The 25,106-nt window shown below is 37.8% G+C and overlaps 1 protein-coding gene across 2 annotated transcripts in view; it reads left to right on the top strand.

The window, feature by feature from the left end:
- STAC (SH3 and cysteine rich domain) overlaps positions 1-25,106 on the top strand; it is a 1,460,498-nt gene that overhangs the window by 452,543 nt on the left and 982,849 nt on the right. For both annotated transcript variants that reach the window (XM_044064992.1, XM_044064993.1), the window contains exon 3: positions 4,243-4,311. In XM_044064992.1, coding sequence (XP_043920927.1) covers positions 4,243-4,311 — 69 coding nt within the window. The remainder of the gene's footprint in view (positions 1-4,242; positions 4,312-25,106) is intronic.

Genomic DNA, 25,106 nt, shown 5'->3' with positions numbered 1-25,106 from the left:
GTGTATCCCTCACTGGTAAGATCAGACCATAATCTCACTGGATATTCACATCCTGACTCCACCCCCTGCCCTGAAAACCACAGTGAAAAACTTCTCTAAAGCAAATTTCACCCTCCTCAAAACCGAGGTGAAATCCTTCAAAGCCCCCGGGCCTGTGGAAAATACGGCCCAAACTGCAGAATCCTTTATAAACGGATTCTATGAACACCTTCAGGAATGCATGGATCATGCAATCCCAAATAAAACCAAGACCCAATCCTCCAAAGGCAGACGTCCAGTCTGGTGGACTCCAGCCATAAACAAACTATACAATAGAAGGAGGAAGCTACTACATGATAGAGCAAAATCCCAAAAAGGGAAGGCATCTCTGATCAGTATTAGCAAAAAACTATGGGCACTCATAAAATTGTCTAAGGCCAGCTTCGAGAGAAAAATTGCACAGGACACTAAGGATAATAACAAGGCTTTCTTTAGTTATGTTTGGAACCTGGGTGGGAATTCCCAGATATGCTCAGAATTAGTCCAAAATGACAAAAAATACCCCGAACCCACAGACATTGCCAACATCCTAGCTGACAGGTTCAGCACAAACTTCTCCCCCCCCCTCCCCACCAAAAGGGCAAATATCTATCCCAGCAGAGTGCTGCCCCCCTGACATCTCAGATGCTCAGGTAAGAGCTGCCCTCTCCAAAGCAAAAAACACAGCATCAATGGGACCAGACAGTGTCCCGGGCTGCATCCTACATGAACTCCAAGAAGAGCTAAACCCAAACATAAAACTACTGTTCAATCTCAGCCTTACTACAGGATATGTACCCAAAGAGTGGCTTACAGCAACAGTGGTCCTTCTCCACAAAGGTAGTGCCTCAACGGATCCTGGAAACTATCGCCCCATAAGCCTGACTAGCTTGGTCTGCAAAGCTATGGAAAGGATCATCATGGACCTCATAAATAAAGATATTGGGGACCTACAGACACTGGATCCTACCCAGTTCGGCTTTGTTAAGGGCAGATCCTGCCTCTTAAACCTGGTTGATTTCTTTGAAACAGTCACCAAGGCCATTGACGAGGGGAAGGTGGTCCACACAGCCTACCTGGACCTTGCAAAAGCCTTCGATACAATACCCCACTCGGGCATTATAGATAAGCTCACCAGCTTAAATATAAACCCCTATGTCACTAGATGGGTTGCAAACTGGCTCAAGGACAGAACCCACATGGTTAGAATCGCTGGAGCCATGTCAGACTCCAAACCAGTTACAAGTGGCGTACCACAAGGCTCAGTCCTGGGACCTCTCTTGTTGGGTATATATTTCTCTGAGGTGCATGCCAACACGGAAGGACTGTGGCTGACCAAGTTCGCAGATGACTGCAAACTGGGTGCCATAATCGACTCTCCAGCCAAAACAAGCATCCTCCAAAAGGGCCTCATAGAAACAGACAACTGGTGCCAGAGCCATGGCCTCAAGCTAAACGCCAAAAAGTGTATAGTCATCCCCTTTGGAAAAACAAAGTGCCCACAAATTACCACATAGGTGGTAATCCATTAAGTACAGAAGAAGTAATTAGGGACCTGGGGACCCAAGTTGATAACAATCTCTCATTTGACAACCACGTGGCCAAAGTGGTTAGAAAAACATTTTATATAGCCCACCTAATCATGAAGGAATTTACATCTAGATCAGGGGAGGTCATCGTGCCTCTTTACTCATCCCTCATCAGGCCCATAATTGAGTACAATGCCCCTTTTGAGATGTACCTTACCAGACACCTGCAGCAACTGGAAAGACCCCAAAAGTACCTCACCAAGAGGATCAAAGGGCTCAAACAGATGCCATATGCTGCCCGGTTAAAGAAACTCCAGCTCTACTCAGTGGCATACCGCCTGCTCAGAGGCAATCTGTGCCTGACGTATAAAGCCATGTCCAACCCGGAATTAATGGACATGCTGCTCCTCAGAAAATCCAAATCCCATCGAGCTATGCGCTCGAGAGACTTGAACCTCAGCACTGAAATAAATAGGACATGCTGGAGGGACAGATTCATAACCCAGAGGCTCCCTTCACTCTGGAATAAAATCTCAGTCCAGGTTAGGCAGAGTCCCTCATTGACTCTCTTCAAGAGGAATCTTGATGAGTGGATGGGAGATCGTAGGTTTACCCCGGGTATCACTTCTGTGTCACTGTTAGACAGAGGCACAGTATACTAACCTCGAAAAAGGGCATAGCAATTTAAAATGGGTGGCGAAAGCCAAGCACACTCTGGCTAGGCTTATAAATGCCCTAGGGCAGATAGCCTAGTATGAACCTATGAACCTATGAATAGATAGATATCATGAAATGACATCTCAGAAAATTCATATTTTACGCATGTATTAGACATGATCATATTGCCACGGTGGTACGGCGGTAGCATTGTTACCTCACAGCAAGAGGTTCTCCCGTTTGGTTCTCGGCTTGGCTTGGGAGTGCCTTCTGTGTGGAGTCTGCATGTCCTCCCCGCGGTTGGGTAGCATTCGAAAGACATGCGTGCGTAAATGGGCATGCCTTTGTTGAAGGTTGGGCGTCGAGCTGGCACCTCAGTTTTTCGTAAAAATCTACTGCCAATCATTAGTGGACCGGAGTTCCGCTGTGGCGACCCCTTAACGGAAAAAGCTGAAAGACAAACAACAACATTAGACATGATCATACATGTCCTGCATTCTCAGTTCTGATAAGTAGCAAAATGCCCCTTCTAGACTTTAATTGTGAAATGGTTATAAACTGCATTTGGTTTGTATGTATATGAGGTACAGAAGAATCCTTTAACTGTTCTTAGTAAAATTTTCAGGGAATTATATTTGGACCCTCAGGTGCATAATGCACCAAATGTTGGTATTTTGCCTTTATGACAGCTGTACTGCAGAGAAATGTGCCACCTTTGCAATGACAGTAAGCTCATGGTTTTGGAGAAATGTATATAGTTATTACTTGTGATGTAATGCTAACTTAATACAGATATATTCTGAGGATGTATTCTGTTTTCAATCATTAAATAAAGTAGTATTCCTGCCCTTAGTCAAAACTGATTATAATAAAATGCATCAGATTGTCACTGTTTACTAGTTATAAAATCCTGTGTTCATTACATGTTGATAAAAGGACATTTTTGCCCACCTTTGTAACACTTCTTAACAAAACAATCAAGGAGTCAATGCTTAGAAACAAATAGCACAATTCAAAAGCTAAAATTGTGCTGTAAGTAGTAACAAGCAGCATGAGAGCAATTCAGAGTCAGAGTGCAGTTGTTCCAGCTATGAAGTATTGCATCCAGCATAGCATGCACATGAGCAAATAATGAGATGGAAATGCTTCACTTTAACAGGTGTAATAAGCACTTCAATGGATGCAGATTTATTTATCACCCAGTTTCAAGGCTGATAGCACTGCAGTTATGCTCATGAGCCAATTGCAGGTAAATGTCTCTGAATCGTACTTTTTATTCCCTGCACATTAGACCATGGCTGCGCTATAAGGCTTATATCTCACTGTACACCCACCTGAAGAGCAGAAACTTGCCTTGCTTATGCATGAGCACATCACTGAGCCCACTGGTTATGTGGACGTACTAAGGCTATACTAAATTATTGTCATGAGCCTTACAGGAATAAAATAACAATAATGGAAGGAGATGTGGGTTGTTCACTCTACGCACCAGCATATCATCATCATGTCATTCACACCAAAACACCACCCTGACATAATATGCATTTATGTGCCAGCATATGGTGGCATTATGACCTCTTGTACTGCCTTGGTGCACTCTGCTGCACATAGCATGACTTATGTAACATGACTGTGCTATAGTCGAGATGGCTATGACATTTGGGGGGATTGAGTGTGGCAGGGCTATCTGGTGGTGCTCCATTGAATCAAAAATTTTTCTGTACATAATGTACAATGACAACAGGGAATACCTGCCGTAGACCTCTTATAGTGGAACCCAGTAAAATGTTGATGGTTGGTACTGCCTTGCTATGGTGATGGCAGCTGTAACAGACATCACCTGTGCAGGCTGTACTACAGTGACCTAAAGAGATATCCCTATGACCTTCTTCACTGGAAAGATGTAGTTCTGGCAAATGCTCTTGAGTTCTGCACTAAATACACATTTCAAATGCATTTTACTGTAATGTAGTAATACTTCCTTGCCAATTGCAGGGCATGTGATTCATGTACGTTTACATTTTCTTTTGTATTTCAGCTCCTGAGCAGATAGAAGACAACTGGCTGACCTTTCAGAAGCATATGGAATGCCTCTCCAGACACAAAGGTAAGTAGATACAAGTAATAGTACACCAGCAGGTAGTTGTCATACAAACAGATTTGTGCAATAGTGTTGTTATTGTTGTTGTTCTTAATGTAAACCCTCCTAATACTTTCACATACTTCCTGACACACTTGCATTGTCCATACAGTCCACCTTGCTGTCTCTCCCATTCAACCTGTGTGTGGTGCCCATGCTTTCTGGACAGGGAACATACACCAGCCTCAGCTTGTCTCTCCTGCATGTTATGTGACATACTCTACTGTTCACCTGTGGTTTTGGACCCTTACATTACTATATCCAAGGCCACAGGCCTGCTATCAATATAGGTTGCAAAGGTCTGAATGCCCATCATACTGTATGCACTGCCCCATCCAAGCCCAATGACAATGCTAGCTGTACTTTGCATACCCTGGACATAATTTGTTTTAGTGTATCGTATCATGTAATGCTGGCTGATGTATACAGTAGTATATGACAGTCAGCTGCTGACTGGTGCCTATGTTAAAGCCACTGTTTCTGCAGCTGTTGCTGTATGTTACATGGTCCACATGTTGCACTGCAACATGTTTGGACTAGGCCATGTCAGCTGTGTCTTTCTTTGTCCCTCGACCATACAGCATTACACCAAAGGCATCCCATACCTCCTTTCATGGCCCCTGCAGTCACACATTGCACCACATGCATTGTTCACACACACACACTTACACATGCATTGTTTTCACACACACACACACACACACACACACACACACACACACACACACACACACACACACACACCCACACAATGATTACCTAAGATGTGTGTCTTCCTGCCCTTTATGACTTGCTGCCTACAATTCTACCCTTTGGCCTTACAGGTTAGATCTGTTCTCAGCAGTGCCATTGTATACATAATGTCTCTTGTCCAGTCAGGATAAAACAGACGAGCATTCGTGGTTTCTGTTCAGGGAGCTTTATTATGTACAACCACATCAGAACTGAGGCTTAAGAATTTTAACCTAGATAAACTTATAAACAAACTAGCTATCACACTCATTCATGCCCACTCTCTGGCTGCACTCTCAAAATAGTATTAAAGCTAGCATGTGCATGCTATTTATATGCACGTGCTGTCCTTGAAAAGCTTCTTAAAGGTACAACACACACACACCATTCTACACATAACTTCTGTTGGTAATTTTATTCCTGATAGTCTTACATGGACTTGCTAATGTTTTTTTTTTGTGTGTGTGTGTGTCTTTCTTCCTATGCTTTCATTAAATTTTTTGATGTTTTTTTGAGTTATTTATTTTCCATTTATGTTACTATTTAATACAGAATCAGTCACAGCTATGACTGTTGTTTGGCAGTGGTCACCTTGCTGTCAGCCTGCCCTACCATACCTTGCTTGGTCTCTAGCTGTCTCCAGGCCTGACTTTTCACAGGGTGATTAAGGTCATCTAGCAGGATGTGACCTGGAGGGTTTCATTGTGGACTCCGGTGGATTTTTACACAAAGGTGGTGTCTCACCCTCTGAGGATGCTACTGGTAGTTCACAAAATGTTCATAGGTTCATAAGTGTATACTAAGCTAAAGACCACTAGGGCCCTTATAAGCCTAACTGTGCAACCCAAAAATGACCCACAAATTTATATATTGTCCTGGAGGCACTCCATTGGTGACTGGCCTCTTTGTGGTGGTGTTCTCACAGATCCTAACCTCTTGGGTCCTATCCTTGAGCCAGCTAGCTATGCAGGATGTTATAACGGAGTTTGTGTCTAGTTCCATAATTTTCTTGATAAGGTACAGCCAATGCAGATGTGAAGTCCCTGTTTCTCTGTCGCCATCACTACCTACTTCAACTCCTGCCAGAAGCAAACCACCCTGATGGCATCCCAAATTAAATAGGATATACAACTAAAGGAAACAAATATAAGGCAAAAATAAGAAAGTGCAATTCCTACAAAGAGATAAACTCTGTCATAAAGCTAAATAGGCAACTAAGAGGGCTAATTAGGTCAAACAAAGCCTTCTTTGAGGTTAGGATGGTGTCCCAGGTGAAAGATAACCATAAGACTTTCTTCAGCTATGTCAGAAACTTCAAGGGCAGCATAAAGAATTGTGCAGAACTGGTAGTTAATGGTGCTACATTCACCAAGCCTAGGGATATATTGAACCTGTTATGAGACAAATTCAGTTCCAATTTTACCACTGTATCACCTCCTAACTGTCACCCAATAAATACCCTAAAACATAACCATGCCAGCTATAACTAGGGAGTGTGTACTGCTGTACTGTCCACAGCCAAGACCACAGCTTCAGTGAGCCCTGATAACATCCTGGGATGCCTTCTGAACAGTTTAAAATATGAGTTATCAGGAGTCACTATTTAACTATTTCTTAAAACAGGCTTTGTGTCACGAGAAATGGAGCACTGTGACGGTCACCCCCCCCCCCTTCATGGGAGCACTTTCAACAGATCCTGGAAACTACAGATCCATTTGTCTGACTAGTCTTATTTGTAAAGCCATGAAAAGAATTATCATGTAAATTATCAACAAGGACATAGGAGACCTCCAGACATTGGATCCATCCCAGTTTGGCTTTGTCAAAGGAAGGTCATGCTTCCTGAATCTGGTGGAATTCTTGAAAAGGTCACTAAGGCAATGGATGAGGAGAGAGTAGTGCGTAATGCCTACCCAGATCTGGCTAAAACATTTGATACAATACCCTACTCAGGAATTGTCAAGTTCCCATGTTTTCTAGTCTGTCATTGCTTTTGCCTTCAGATGGATCTCTGGTTAGCTGTTCAATGATGAGGAAGGAAAACATGTGGCAAAAACCTAGGTTTACCATCAAAAGTAACAGGAAGACTCAGGACTTTGTTGAATATAGTAGCAACTCACTAAACCCGGATCTTCCACGAGGCACCTTTCTTTGTGGTCCACCTTATTATAAGTATTGCCAATATACGATTGGCAAAGCAGGCTTTTATTGCACTTAAAACAAAAAATTCTCCAGATGTAAATCCCATGGAAACTGTAGCACTGAATTTGCGGTCTATAGAGCACAGTGCAAAAAATGCCAGGCTTTTTACATTGGCAAAACTATCAATAAACTTAAAACTAGGATTGTAAGGCATTACACGGACATTAGACAGGATTCACCCAATAGTGCTTTACTGAAGCATGCAAAGGATAAGCTGGGCCACAAGTTTTCTTTCCTCATTACCGAACATCTAACCAGAGATCCATATGAAGGCAAAACCAATGACAGACTAGAAAAATGGAACTTGAATAGCAAATCAGGCTCCAAGCCAACAAATACCCTGACCTAAACACATCAGTGTCTATTAACTGCATACTGAATCTAAGAAAGCTGGATCATCGTTCATACTATTGAACTATAACACATTTCTGGATCCCTAAGTTCCCCAGGACTTTAGGTCGATGTGGATTCAATGGGGTAATAAGATTAATGTTTAATTGTCATTTTATTTCCCAGGACCTCAGGTATATATGGACTCAAAAGGTAATAAGGTAGTGATTCAATCTCTTAATCCCTAATTTTCAACTTTTGATTGCCTCACTTCATACTGTTTCTTTTGTCTTTTCTCTTTATTATTATTACTAATTCAACCTAGTTAATACTGGCGTGAATCTCCTGATATAGTTAATGGACCGTATGCAGGGCAAGATACCTCACCTCCTATATACTATACTTTATTTGGTTCTGTACTCATGCTAGTTCTTAACATTTAACCACCACCTACCTCGGTTCCTAGTTTTTATTACCCCTCCCTTAAGCAGATGCACACACATACACACTGCTTGTTTATATTGGTCCTATTTCATTGAAAACCAGAAAGAAGCAGTGGGGATTTTTATAGCTCTTAGTTTGCTGATTTTCGTGCAGCTAAATAGTAAAATAATTAACTGTTCACCCTGAGTGTAACTGTTTTACTATCTTTATTTCCAGTGATAACACATCTCCATGACCATATGTCACATTTAATCCCTTGATTTTAAAATGTAATTATTCATGTACAGACATGCCATGCAATGTGTGCTCCCTTTGTTTTGGTCCCCATATTTGTTAGCCCCCCCCCCCCCCACACACACACACACACACACAGAGTGTACCTTCCTATATCCTTCTTAGATTTCCCCTCAGGCTCACAATAAAATTTAAAAAATAACTTGGGCAGTCAGATTACATTATAAGCTCGACAGTACACTGCCTTTCAAACAGAAGCTAAATTTCATTTGTCTCGCCACACACATGTGAATGGCTAGTGGTTATAAATTAAAAGTTAGAAGCTGAGCAGCACACTGCCTTTTCAACATAATCTAAATCTTGATGTCCGTTTGTCTCATTAAGACACCCCACACACATAAACACACACACACACACACACACACACACACACACACACACACACACACACACACACACACACACACACACACGTAAATGGCTCACAGTTAGAAATGACTCACAACTTTATTTAAAGGAGACAAAAGCCTCACTCATACTTTACGTATCTCAGCATTTTACAATGACCATCGGGTGGATCCTAAGGCAAAAATAACATAAAATAAAGATAAACATAAATATAAGAGTGAAGCCTCCATTTAGCTCTCAGATTTCTTTCCCCAAGCTTCTGTTAATTTTTCCCCAGCTGTGATATGTGACACACACATGGCATGACAGTGGTTTGTAATCATTCATAAGTTGATCCAAGGCACATGGAAGGTTCACTTTTACCCTCACATTGAGTGATTCGTCAAGAATTTTTCAAGAATACACAATGGTTCTTCCTTTTTGCACAGCCTAGTTAGACTAATCTGCTTAAACTCAAAGGGTTATATTTAGACCCATACCTACCCATCAACATTAAATGTCTTACTTTTAAGACACAGCTGATTTGTTTTCTCTTCGGCCCAATAATTGTCCCACTTCTATCTCGACATCAAACACCTACAATATTGAGCGCTTTATGTGAATTTAAATGCCACCACAGCTTGGCTGTCAGGCCTTTGAACAGCTAGGTAGATAAATTTGCAGGCATGCATATACAACCCAGATACAGTATTAGACTGCCATTCTGGTAAACCTAGAGAGACCAACCACTTGCAATATAATGTTTTGGTCTTAAGTATTTTTTTTATTTTTTATGTTTATTTTTTTATTTTGCACTTTGATGGGTTCACTATCATTCATTCCCTGGAATTCAATCTCCTATCCAGATAGGCAGATTTGACAAAGCACCTCTATAGCAAAAACACTTTTTAACATTTACTGTAGGCCTCATTAAAAACATATTGCTTTTGCAACTTACTGATTTATTGAAAATAAAATATTGGCAAATGTGTTTTAACGTGTATATAATTCCCAAGTATCCAGATGAACTGAAAAACTGATGATTACTATACTATACTGTACCGCTTAAGTCTTATAAATGATTTATATGTAACAGTAATGACATTCTACTAGGCTTGATATATTTAATAAAACAAGACATGATTTTCTTTGTTATTTTAGTATTTTGGGCATTATACCAGTGCCTTAAGGGTTAAAGACGAAGGGCAGTCATAAATTCCCAAAGGGTACACCCCTCAGCCCCTCCCATAATTGAGGCATACCCAGGGGGTGTAGTTAAGATTACTGTTCATCTTACATTGTTCATAATAAATTACAGCTCAGTAGAACATTGTCTCAGAAAGCGTTAATCTGCCTAATTGGACTGAATAAAGGACTGATCTAGAATGAACTGTCTCCAGGCTAATTTCTTTCTTTGACCAAATCTAACCTGCTGAAAAATTCTCTAGCAAGTAACTTTGCTCCCTAGCAGCTGGACAAGAACACCTTTGCTTCACCATGGAAGCTAACATGGCACTGGTGACTAGAACTGAACAAAAGAAAAGATTTCCTCAGTGATATTTCTAATTCAAAACATGACTGGCTCCCATGGCCCTTACAGGTAACCATAGGATTGTTAGCCATGTAGAAAACTGTAAAAAAAAAAAAAAAAAAAAAAAAAGGGGGTTGACGATGACTGACAGTGATGATGACTTATAAAACTACACATGAGTTGTACTTTTATTGACAAAGATAATGGAGCACTTGTAACTTGAACTTCACAGAGCCAGCTCACAATTCCAAGCAATTTATTTTCTATTTGACTACTAATTTAGGAGTTCATTTGCATCTCAGAAGAAATAAATAATGTTTCTATAAATTTGTAGTTATCAAAGGGTTCAGGCTGTTAGGCGGTGAGACTTTTCCCAATGGGTATATTTAATTATGGACACATGGTTGAAGTGAAATTCAGCGGCAGAGGCATATGACAACTACAGATTCACCATGAGCACAGAAAACCATGCAAGGCCTTGTCCAAAGGTTCAGTAACCCAGTGTACAAGAGAGAAATAGTACTCATGTTCCCCAAGGTCCCCTAGAGACAGTAGGCAGTGTGTTAGGCATCAGCAAAGGTATGCCAAGTGGCAGTGAAAATTTATTGTACAATAGGGAGTGCCTTTATTAATGATGTGTGTGGACTGCCACCCCCTTAAAATTGTCTATGAAGCATTGCCTAAAATACATACTGGAGCATAAGTGTGACTACAGCAGCAGGATTTCATCCATGCTATAGCACACTTCAACATGTTTTTATATAAGCATGTAATGTATACTACTAATACTTGTAGAAAATATTAAATCCCAGCCTATGAAAAACAACAAAAACCCACTGAATAACCTAAACTTCCAACTGCCCTATCTAACTCTAACTACCCTGATCTTCCCAACTTACATAATCCTTCTACAGTCCAATCCTACTGAACTATATAACCCTCCCAGAACTCCAGATTTAACCCTAAACTCCTCTCCCATTCATACATCTCAACTGTACAGATTTTTGCAGAATGTCCAGATTTTTGCCTCATATTTTTGGTCTGTTAATCATAAACATTTTATTTTTCTGGCAAATCACTGGGATGATCTAAGGATTAAAGTCACTAAATAATGACATGCATTTGAATTTCAGACTTCATATCCTTGAGAAAATGCATGCTAACACAAATGATGTTGTTCTAGCAACTTTTTAAGTTTACAAGAGCAATATTTAAAATGTGTCTCTAATTCTGGGCCTTTGTGCCCCCATTATGTTAGGCTTTGTCCAGATTTCTTGCACTAAGAATTTGATAGGTATGCTCCCATTTCCTAAAACAGTTTTCCCGATACCTCCCTAACCCTAAAACTCCCATCCTGCTGACTAAAACCTGATTGTTACCTAACCCAAAAATCTCCTCCTGCTCCCTAAACCTAAATTTTTGATCACTATCTAACTGTAAAATTCTCCTCCTATTCCATAAAGTGAAATTCTTTGATCAATCCCCAGTGTTAAAATTACTCTCCTACTGTCTAAACTTAAATTTTCCAGTTGCTCACTAACCCTAAACCCCCATTTCACTGCCAAGATTTGACTTCCCCAATTGCTTGCTAACCATAAGACTCCTGTCTGCTTAAGCCTAAATTCCATGAGTGTTCCCTAACCCTAAGACTCCCCTTTCACTTCCTAAACCTAAATTCCCTGATCACTCTTTAACCCTAAGAGTCCCCGTCAATCTCTAATCCTAACACTCTCCTCCATCTGCCTATATCTAATTTCCTGTTTCTCTCACTTATCTGACCTTATGACTAAATTCCACAGTTACCAAGTTAGCAGTATAAGTGAATTCATTAGATCCATTCACTTGCACTGCTAATTGCAAACACATGTATCTTTTCAAATATACACAGTTTGACCATCAGTTAAAAAGCATTTGAAAATACACAGCTTGATAATATGCTGTACGTCTTACCTGTGATAAAAGCAGACTCATTCAAATGAATGGAACCCTATGCATCTACCATTCCACATAAATCTCATATGAAAAGGACTAAACACATTCCTGTATATACAAAACTGGATAGTTAATTGGCATGTTGTAATGGCTGAACATATCTGATATGCACAGCTGGTGATATTTTGCCATTTTCACATGAAAAGAAATAGTTTAGTTGTACAACTTAGTTTCAGCAACATTATAACTAGTCAAGCAAATTTCTTCTCATTTGTGAAACAGCTTAATTTTAACAATCGCGCTATTCAACAGCTGGTTTCCTGGATGAGTTCGGCAGTGTATGATGAATTAATCTCATCATTTCTACAGTATAGTTCTCACCGTCAGAGCTGCCATCCTTTAAATCCATCATCAGTAGCACTAAGCACAATGTTTTCACACCTTTCATTTTTTTCTGATAAAAACATTTTATTAAGAAACATGTATATATTTTGTCACTACTAAAATGGATTGAAGACTTGTGAGCGCTTGTTTTGGAGTTTATTACTCTCATTGATCAATTATTCACCTGTCACTGTGTCCATCAGATTAAAATTACAAGATAAGTCCAATGTATTAAATTTACTCCAAGTTCATCATCCTTTTCTTGTCACAGTTGTCATCTGTGAACTTGCATGCCATGTATTAAACTAATGTGGTATTCTTATATGATAATAATCACTTTTACAAAGATTGCAAAACTTGAATGCTGCCTTACTGCATGCAGTTCAAGAGTTAGTATTTCAACACTTTTTTAAACTGGTTTACGCAGGAGGTTAAGGAGAAAATATTTAATATGGATTGCACATTTTTGCAGCACACTGTATATGAGAGAGGTCTGAAATAATTATCTTTGCTTCTTATTTTTGCAAGGCTTTTATAATTCAGATTCCTGCTTTACAGTTCTTTTGATTTACCCATGTAACCTATTATCAAGAGTGTATTCTGCTGTTCATAGGTGTTTTAGTCTGTTTTTCTTGCAATATTGTAGTATGTAAAATGATAAGGGAATTTATATTCCACCTATATTGCTTACATTTTTACAGCAGGCAGTTTAAAGATCAGCTTTACTGTCTGAAATTCCTTTGGTAAAAAAAGAAACGCTCTTGCAAATAAGCTGTAAATGCACCCCCAAAACCAGAGCTATATATCTGTGGACATGCATGCTTTTTTTTGTATCTTCTGACAGTAGCAGCTCTCTTGGTCCTAGGTCTGTTGGACCTGCCTAGCCTTCCCCTTCTACATACGTGACAAGATCAAGGATGCTGCTGCTGCAACATCATACAGCTGTTAGATAATGTGCCTTAACCCCCCCCCATCTGTGGCAGCCTTGCAAATCTAACATGGCAATGAGGTGAGAGGTGAGCATGCTAGGGTGGGTCATGCATGTCAGACCACCATACAGCCAGACCAGCACACTTACTATATTTACTTAGTGATAGATTATCCTTACTGCATCCCTCATTAACCTTCTAACCAGTCAATTTGTCCCAAAAACAATAATGTTGGTAATCCATAACTAACTGTGACCAGACATGTGTGTGTGTGTGTGTGTGTGTGTGTGTGTGTGTGTGTGTGTGTGTGTGTGTGTGTATATATATATATATATATATATATATATATATATATATATATATATATATATATATATATATATATATATATATATATATATATATATATATATATATATATATATATATATATATATATATATATATATACTATCAAATTTAACTATCGGTATCAAGGATTTCGAAAATAAAAAAACGGGAGTGTATAACATAAATAAACAAAATAAAAGAAATCGAGGTAATAACAACAACTATAGGGAGATGTTTAGGTTCGGAATAACACCTGAACACCTGAGATAACCCATTTTAAAACCCGCTCCTATTGTGTTTTTTCTTTATTCATATACCTGTTTCTGTAATCAAGTATTCAAACGAATATATATATATATATATATATATATATATATATATATATATATATATATATATATATATATATATATATATATATATATATATATATATATATATATATATATATATATATATTATATATATATATATATATATATATATATATACACACACACACACACACACACACACACCACACACACACACACACACACACACACACACACACACACACAACACACACACACACACACACACACACACACACACACACACACAACACACCACAATCTTTTGATTTCATATAGTGTTACAGCACACAATAATTTGGGTATCACTCTCAGTTTCATTTAATAATAGCAATGTTTCATGAATTTGGTCTATGGTTTATATCTATGTGAATTGCTATATATGAGAATTGTTTTTCTATTTGTTGAATAATTTAATTATTTCTGACAAAGTTTCAGGACTGTTTGCATTGTTTTGTTTCAGGTTGCTGACTGACATACATCTCTCTAACGCTAAGGCTTGTCAGTATATGCATATATTCATTAATTATGTAGCATATTTTGTTGATTATGAATGTACACATGGTAAATGCCATTGTCAGTGCAGCCCAAGAGAAAAAAAAGCTCTACTATAAAAAAGTAAGTGACAAATTAAGTACAATACACACTAGTAATGACAAAATAAAACATATCTTATAATGCAACATGCAGAATAGCATGCATTAAAAAACAGACACCATTGAAACTGTACATTGTACATGACTGTTAATAAACTGGAGTATTCCTTTATTACAAAGTTTACTAAACTGTTTACTGTTATATGGCAAACATTGAATCACACATTGCTGAGATTTTCTCACCAAAAGCTGAAACAATGTAGATGTAGACCAAAAAAAAAAAAGCTGAAAAACATCAAATTCCAATACTTTCTGCCACTGTAGACCCACGAACAAGTGCTAATATGTTGCCAGCAGGGGGTCAAGTCCATTAGTTCTGTATTGGGATTCCAGGTATTTTCACATGTTTGATGCTATTATCTTTCCAATATCTGATTCAACATTGCTGCCCTCTCCTAAGTAAATGACCAGACCTTTTCTTCTCTCTTTTCTGCAAGCTTCTGTCACTACACACTTCTATACTTATTTTGTCCAAATGTCTCTCTTACAGACTTCTTAGTCTTGTACTACAACTTGGAAACATGCTGAATTACATCATTGTATATATTTTTATTGTATTTTATTGCATTCTACTTCAGTGTTTTTGCAATTTATTTATGCTTATTTTATTGTATTTTTACTTCAATATTTTTTAATGTATATTTACTTCAATCTTTGTTATGTTTTACTGCTTAATGTACTGTGGAGCTTTTCTCCCAGGCCTCCACTGAAAAGGGCACTAGCTCAGTCGGATTATTCCAGTAAACAGCTGTCAAATAAATAAGCAACAAAGTCTTGAAGATTTAGGCTCTTGGCTTGGAAGTGTTTACATAGGTATTTTATACCCCTAGTAGACTCCAAAAAATTTTTCTGAGGTAGATAGCAAACGTTGGAAGTGTGACTGTGAAGAAACAGGCTATTGGGAACATATTTTGAGAGTGCAATGAATTGGCATACTTTAGACAACTCCCTGCAGACTACTCTATCGGAAATACTAGGTGTGCAAATTTTATAACTAAGGAAATTATTTTTAGCTATGATACAGAATCATAATTACCTAGACATAGTAAAGCCTTGCTGCGTCTAATTATGGTGGTTTCCAAAAAAGCAATTACTAGAAAATGGAAATCAAAGTCTAAACCAACTTTACTAGAAGTAGTGAATATAGTAACAGAGATAAAACAACTGGAATTGAGATCTTTAGAAAAGGGGTAGAAACAAGTTACATAGAAAAAAAGGGGAACTGAGGGAACAATACATGCAGAATAACATTTTGGAGGAGGAATGAGGTTTAAAAGAGGGAGGATTTGAATGAGCTATGTAATATTTGACTTACAATGACTAGATAAATTATAAGAGATGTGAATCTTTGCAACTAAAGTATGTCAATATGGTTTGTTTTCATTTAATGTATGACTGTCTTTGTTACAGGCAATACTTCACTAAAGATGTTTCTTGTTTAAGAGCAAAACAGGAAGTGATTTTTTGAGCTATAATACAGAATCAGAATTGTGTAGCTATAGTAAGGCCTCACTGAGTCTAATTATGGTGGCAGCCAAAAAAAGTAAAACTAAAAAATAGAAATCAGAGATAAAGCAACTGGAATTGGGATCTTTGGAAAAGGGTAGGAGCAAATTACATAGAAAAATGGGAATTGTGTAGAAAGTACATGCAGAATAACGTTTGAAGGAGGAATGAGGTTTCAAAGAAGGCAGGGTTTGAATGAGCTATCTAATCTTTGACAATGACTGGATAAATTATAAGTGATGTATAATGTTTCCAACTAAAATATGTCAGCATGGCTTGTTTTCATTTAAATAAATGTATGATTGTCTTTGTTATAGGTGAGAATTTAATAAAGAGGTTTCTTGTTTAAAAAAATATTGCTGTCCTTGAACTTATGATTGTACACTGAGCTAAACTAATATGTTTAGACAATTAGATGCCAGTGTCTATTATACTCTACAATACAGACATATTTTCTAAACTAGATCAGCAGTTATACAGTGAAGAGATGTGAATAAAGAAATATAAAACCTAAAAATTGGATAAAGATTAATATTTTCCAATACAACATCCTTTCCACAAAGGACAAAGCAACAGTACACAATATTGAGTAAAGTGCTGTAATAATATGAGAGGGAGGAAAGGTTAAGCAGTAAATGTTTAACAAGTTGGATAACATAGTTCAGCTGTGAGAGAGAGGAGGAAGTATAAAATAAGTGAGACTGAGGGTGACTGCTAGAATAATAGGATAAGGATCAGCCAACTAGGAGCAGATGAAGACAAGTGTGCAAGAATGTAATATCCAGGTCAGTATTTAATAGTACCACAACTGATAATGTATGATCAGTTTAGCAAAACAATCATTGCATAGATGAAGGTTTACTTAATACCACAATGGCATTTCCAACGCAGCTGAAGAGATTTATCATGGCTACACTTGAGTTGGAGATGATTCCAAAAGCTTGTCAACTTTAACAGAGTAATACGTATCACCCAACTGTTGTTGCATTTTGTGTGAGTTTATGTTTGTGTGTGTGTGTGTGTGTGTGTGTGTGTGTGTGTGTGTGTGTGTGTGTGTGTGTGTGTGTGTGTGTGTGTGTATCTGTAGGTGCACGTGCATAAGTATGTGTTTTGTTTGTGAAACAATATCGAACTTACCAGTAACTGTTTAAGTCCATTCTGAAGAGCCCTTGAAACATCATTATTTGAGAGAGAGTAAGTAAAAGTTGGAAGAATAGAGAACCTTATGAGCGAGTTTTCTTGATTACAGCCTGTTAAGGGTCATGTACTAACCGGTGCAAATTTTTATAAGATGAACAATGATGGGTCCTATCAAGGTGGCCTGTAGCAAAATATGCAACTCTATTTTAAACCTGATCTAGTTTATTCCCGAAAGATGGGAGACCTGTAAATGCATGGAATGGAAGAAGGCATAACTTGAGAGCAAAGATTCTATGTAAGTTGTCAAGTTTTGATTAGTTCTATTTCCCACATTGTTCACATGCTTGTTGAATGCTTGATGATCAGCAGTAATGCAGCCAGTAGGCTGAACAAAAATGAGTTTCTGAGTGGAAGATGTCAGTGGAAGTAACGTGCAGATGTAGACTGCAAGACTCAGGAAGTCATCAGTACTAGTTGCAGAGAAAGAGTAAGAGGCAAAAGAATGGAATTTATTAGGCAGGAATAGCATCAAATTAGTCATGCATCTGCACCCCTTTGCATTAAAGCTCTGTTGTTGCAAGTGAAAGTTAGATTACAACTTTGAATTACTGGAGACACAAGGGGGCAGCTAATAGTATAATAATGGTGGTGTCCTCTGCATATTCAATAAGACTGAATCGATTGCTTATTTGTTATTTATTTATAAACTGAGCTCAGCATTCATATTTACAAGTACATTTTCATTCATGCATTTACTACTTAATAAAAAGACAAAACGTTATCATATTGCAAACTTTCCCAAGTCAATATTGTAGCACCCAAAATTAGTAAATGCTAGAACAATAACAGAAATAACTAACTCTACACCTATCAGGACTATGTACACTATGTGAATCTTTTTATAACTGATAATGAAAATATAGTTTGCTATATTATTACCCATTTTCATTCCTCTAATATTATATGTAGTTATTCATAGTTTTATCTAACAAGGAAGAAAGTTTGGACAGAATTTAAAGTTTAAAACTTATACCAAGGCAAGGCACCCGATACTGTGAGATTTTAGCACTTTTGTTCTTTTTAATATTTTAGAACTTCTTCAGAAATAATGTGAAAAAAAAAGAAAATTTAAAAGGTCTGCCTAAAATCACGTGATCCAAAGTCTTCTGTAAAATACATTACTAGCTACAATGTATCAGCAAGATCTTCTGTTAAAGATACAAGCTACCAAATTCATCTTTAAAGGTAGAAACAATTAGAATAAATTAAAATCTTGCTGAACAACTTATTTGACTTAGAAACTATAAGACTACAATCTACGTGCTTGTAAAAAGCATTTGATGTTTATAGGCTCATTTTGCCCAAGAAGACATTCAGCCTTGAGTTTAATTTGCCATAATGACTCATGGCACTCAAGAAGAGTCTTAAAATCTCCAGTGAACATGTCAGCTCATACAAAATCTATCACAGAAAATGTAATTTTTTTTAAATCCATACATAAAATTGTGTGCTTTGCTAAGGTTATTAACATCTTTCTTTCTTACAGCAACTACATGTTCATAGGCTCTTCTATTCATTGATCTAATTGTCTTTTTGATGTAAAACCGATTGCAAGAATCACATAAAACTGCATACACCACATACTTAGATGTGCAATTGAATCTTGCCTTAGCTAATGCAACCTATATGTGATTACTGCATTCCAAAATTGTTTTTAAATTGTTTGTCTTCTTAAAAGTAAAAAGCGGTTTGTCACCAATAACCCTTACCAAATCTGAATTACTTATCACAATTCTCCAGTTGTCTAAAATTGCACTTCTGATCTCTCAGATATCATTTAAAATGTGTAAAGGAAATGCAAGTTTGGAAAAACTCAATTTATTTGACACCAAAGCCTGGGTATCCCGAACTTCAGGGGTCCCTATCTGACATCTGTGTAGAATAGGACGTGCTTTAATTTCTCTCAATAAAAGTATTTCTTTTTCCAGGATTGTCAGTCAGTGCAGATCACAACCTCTGTTGTTAAAAACGACCTTTAATTTGGATAGCTTGTCTGTAAACATGACCAAATCAGTGGTCAGTCAGCTCAATCTAATGAGCTGGCCTTTCACCACCCCTCTCTTCACATGCATAGGGTATAAACTTTCCCTATGAAGGTGTTGGTTGACAAATGTCTCTTTGCAGAAAATCTTAGTTTAAAAAAAAAAACACAAGTAGAATTAAAGGACAAGGAAACATCCAAAAATTCTAAGAATCCCCAAAACCACCAATGGTGAATTTTAAAAAATCAGTGCTGCTATTGAGATAACTAACAAAACTCTGAAATTCTTCTAGATTACCAGTCCACAAAAAGAAAATATCATTAAAGTATCTATAATGAAACAGTAAAGATGCCCCTTCATATGTTTTTGCTTCCACATAGCCATTACCAAGTGAGCAAACACCTGGGCTACTCGGGCCCCCTTGCCACATTGGAATTCTGCCTGAATAACTTGTTGGTGAGGGCAAAATAATAATTGTCTAACATTAAGTCCAAAAGTGAACAAATAGTTTTGATTTTGTTACTGTCAAACTTGGTGAAGTAGCCCTGCTATAAACAAACCATACAACAGAAGGAAGAAACTGTTGCAGAAAAGAGGAAAATCCCAGGATGCAAAAAACTCCCTCACCAGCCTCAGTAAGAAGCTGAGATCTCCCATAAAATCCTCAAAAGCTAGTTACGAAAATAAAATTGCCAAAGATTCCAAAGACAGCCACAAGGCATTCTATAGTTATGTCAAGAATCTAAATGGCAATGGTCAGATCTGCTCTGAGCTTCAACAGAATGACATTAAATATACTGATCCCAAGGATATTGCCAATATCCTGGCAGATCAATTTAGTGCCAACTTCACCTCCCTCTCACCCCCCTAAAGGGCCCATCTCAATACCAAAAGATTGCCAAATTCCGGTAATCATGGCCACACAGGTATAAACTGCACTCTCCAAATCTAAGAATACAGCATCCATGGGATCAGATGACATCCCAGGCTGTGTATTACATGAACTACAAAATGAACTGGCATCTCACCTAAGTGTCATGTTTAATCATAGCCTCACCTCAGGCTTCATGCCCACTGAGTGGCACACAGCTACAGTTATCCCACTCCACAAGGCGGGATCCACCTTGGATCCTGGGAACTACCGTCCCATCAGTCTGACGAGCCTGATCTGCAAGGGCATGGAACGCATTATCATGGAACTTATTAACAAAGACATTGGCAACCTTCAAACATTGGACCCCACCCAGTTTGGATTTGTGAAGGGCTGATCTTGTCTCCTGAACCTGATTGACTTCTTCAAATCAGTCTCCAGAGCTGTGGACGAGGGTAAGGTGGTCCACACAGCCTATCTGGACCTCACCAAGGCCTTCGACACCATCCCTCACTCTGGAATCATAGATAAACTTACTAAGCTGGGCATAAATCCCTATGTCACTCGATGAGGTGCCAACTGGCTTACTGACAGAACCCAGACTGTAAAAGTAGCTGACTCCAAATCCAGCTCTAGACAAGTGACAAGTGGAGTACCTAATGGTTCAGTCCTGGGACCACTCTTGTTTGGCATCTACTTCTCTGAAGGTACAGGCCAACACTAAGGGACTCTGGATAGCAAGGTTCGCAGATGACTGCAAACTGGGAGCCATTATTGAATCCCCAAATGATGTGGATATTCTACAAAAGGGCCTTACAGAAACAGATGCCTGGTGCCAGAGCCATGGGCTCAAGCTTAATGCCAAGAAATGTATAGTTATCCCGTTTGGAAAAAAAAACATGTACCCATGAATTACCACATAGGTGGTAGTACACTAAACATCGAAAGTGTGATGAGAGACTTAGGGACACAGGTGGACAGTGGTCTCACTTTTGATAACCACATCGCCACAACAGTCAGGAAATCCTTCTATGTGGCACACCTCATCACTAAGGGCTTTTCATCCAGAAAAAAGAGGTCATTGTCCCACTGTACTCATCCCTCGTTAGACCCATTATAGAGTATAATGCCCCGTTTGGTATGTACCTCACAAGACATCTGCAACAGCTGGAAAGGCCACAGAAACACCTTGGTAAAAGAATCACAGGCCTAAAGCAGATGCCATATGCTGACCGTCTAAAACAAACTTCAGCTATACTCTGTGGCATATCGTCTACTCAGAGGCGATCTCTGCTTAACATACAAGGCCATGTCAAACTCTGAGCTGTTGGACATGCTCCACTTAAAGAAATCCCAATCCCTCAGAGCCACGCACTCCAGGGATCTAAACCTTGTCATCACAATGAACAAAACATGCTGGAGGGATAGGTTCCTGACCCAGAGACTCCCCATACTCTGGAATAGACTGCCAATACATGTCAAGCAGAGAGCCTCCTTGGCCCTCTTCAAAAGGAACCTTGATAATTGGCTGGGAGATAGGAAATTCACCCTGGGAATCATGTCAGTCGCCCTGCTAGACAGGGGTCCAGAGAAGTCAATATTGTGGGAAGAAATATCCAGGGAAATGTTATGGCTAGGCTTGTATAGGCCCTAGGGCCGATAGCCTAGTACCAACCTATGAACCTGTAAGTATTCCCTTACATACTCTACACCTGCCTCCTGGTTAATACAGGTGTAGGGAGAAACTACATCGAGGGATGCAAATGTGAATGTTGCATCAGTGAAGTGGAACTCATTCAACAGTTCAAGGAGGTGCCAAGAGTCACAAAGGTAATACTGTGAACACTGGACCACCGGCTTGAGAATGTGGTCCAAAAAGATGGAAATAGGTTCAGTTTTGGAGAAAGCAGCAGAAACAATTGGTCTAAACAGAGGTTTAATGCGGTTCTTTTGAACCTTGGTGATTCCAAAATACATGGGCATTTTTTGGAAAATCAACTATGAGAAATGAAAAGGTGTCATGGTAAAGGTTTCCTTGGGTGAACAGATCAAACAAAACGGTGTCTATTATACCAAAATTCTTGAGAATATTTCATTTTCTGTATTCAGAGGTAGAACTATGATTGGGTAGAAACATTAACTGGATTCTTGTATTGTTTCAATATGTTCCTTTTTCTGAAATGTTTCTACTCTCCAAATGAAATGAAACAAGATTCACTCGCTCTAGGGATGTTAACCTAGCCTGCGACATTAATATGACATTAATATGACATGCTGGAGAGACAGATATGTCTTCCAGAGATTGCCAGTCCTCTGGAATAAACTACCAATTCACATAAAACAGAGCTGACATTATTTAAGTGTAACTTAGACAACTGTTTGGGAGACTGTAAATTTACCCCAGGGGTGGCACCTATGCCCCTCTTGAATAAGGCAGTCAGTGCTGATCATAGACTTGTGCTGCAAATATAGGCCATACAACTTGGTTAATAAGGGAACAAGGGCATAACATGGCAAGGGCCAATAGCCTAGTAACCTCCTTTGAATCTAAGAACCTATTAATAATTCATATTTAATTCATTTTAATATACTGTTCATCTTCTGTTAAAAGATAACTTTCTTGCAAAAAATGATATTTTTCAGATATTTAAAAAAGCTACTTCTTTTCTAGCCACCAGTTAAACTATATATATATATATATATATATATATATATGTGTATAGTTGTGTGTGTATATATAGATAGACGCATATATATATATATATATATATATATATATATATATATATGTATGTGTGTGTGTGTGTGTGTATATATATATATATATATATATATATATATATATATATATATATATATATGTATATAAATACATATGTATAGACAGAATGCTTTTTTTCTTTTCCAGAACAGTTGATGATGTGTGAGACCTGCATCTTAAAATCATTCAAAAGTTTTATAATTGCTTTTATTTTCTTATGTTTGAAATGGTACTGACTTATTACCAAATGCATTGGAACTAAAACTTAACACATATAACTTGGAATTCATCTCTCCTGTTTAACTATGATTCTGCACCAGTCTAACTAAACTGTCTTCCAGAGATATACTATCAAACTAAATTATTGCCCCTAAAGCTGCTGATGGTGTTAAAGAAGTCTGGATCAGATAAGCATTTCAATATTTAATCCTATATATGTTTTAATCTTATAGTGTCTAATATATGCAAAATTATTATAATTATTATTTATTATAATATAGCAAAAAAATTCTAATTAAAGTTGAGTAGGATCTGTAGTAGGACTAATAATAAGTGGAAAAAAATGTGAGAGAGAGAGAATGTTTTTTCATATGAAGCTCTCCTTCCATCCATTTCTTTAATGCTTTGTATCTGTTTTTATGCTGTAATCTATTATCAAATCATACATTTCCAATTCAAAGAGTATTTTAAATTTTCTTTACTTATATTGTTATTAGTCTGACATTCTCATGTAAGGTTTTGCATAGTTATTTACTTTTTGCCTCACACTTCTCAATCTAAGAGAAAATATAGGGGACAGAATAACATCCATCTTGTAAAGTGTAAAACAATTGGTCCTACTAACATTGATAATCCCCATCACAGAATTAAAAAAAAAACAGAAAGAGTGGTCCTACTGAAATCACTGGTGCCCTCATTTATTCCAATCAGTCCATACTTTTGATTGCTAGATATAATTCTGTTCCGTGCATCCCAGATGTCCTTCATTTTGATACCAGAAGGGGAATTAACAGTAACCACTTCCCAGTTAACTCTAAGCAAACAATATTTTATGCCTCTCACCGTAGAGGCCTCTAGCACTAGAATCTGATTGTTATCTGAAGAGGACTTTATTTCTTACTTTACTATACAATTTGTGACAATGATGTTAATAATTTGTATGTTCCTGGAGCTTTTCTCCCCAGGCCTACACTGAAAATGGGTCTCGGACCCGGTGGACTTTCCCGGTCAATAATTAAATAAAGAAATAAATATGGTAGCTTAAATCATCAATGACACTGCCTGAACCACCCAACCTACAGTTTAACATGTTGCCTCATGCACATGCTTACACACACACACACACACACACACACACACACACACACACACACTCACACACGCATGCAATGACTTGCTCAAAGAATTGTTGCAAAGGAGTTTGGCTCCTCAGGTAATATACCTATTTGGTGCCACTGTGTCTGATTAATGACAGCTTAAATTGTTAAACCTTTTTTAGACAGCAACAAGGTATTAGGTTGCTTACACTAATAAAGATGATTTTTTTTTAACATTCAACTCTGCCATTAATAATGATAGCACAGAAAGACATTTTTAAATGGCATTTATTAAATTAGCAACCTAATAATTTCTTGCTAACTTTTGAAAAGCAGTTTGACAGCTTACAAAGTGTCATTAAGTGATACTGATCACTTGTGGAAAGACTGCAGCTAACTTGAAAAAAACAGCGGTTTACAATTTATAAGCTGTTATTAAGATCACAAGCCCAACTAACTGAAGACAGCAAGCAGTTACAAACTGTTCTTTTTCAAGGTAGCAGAAATAACTAATTTTCAGAGAAAACTGAATAGTTTGACAGTTTATTAGTTGTCTGTAAGCAGTCATGATAGAATTGATTAACAGCTTCTAATATTGCAAACTATTTTTATTTAAACGTTAACTACCTATCAGTTCCTCTCTATGAACTGACACACACATATATATGTATACACAAACACA

This window comes from Protopterus annectens, chromosome 3.part0 (genome assembly GCF_019279795.1).
Source record: "Protopterus annectens isolate FY-2018-M chromosome 3.part0, PAN1.0, whole genome shotgun sequence".
Taxonomy (NCBI): Eukaryota; Metazoa; Chordata; order Ceratodontiformes; family Protopteridae; genus Protopterus; species Protopterus annectens.
The sequence above is the reverse complement of the archived record's forward strand: the minus strand, read 5'-3'. Positions and strand labels throughout refer to the sequence as shown.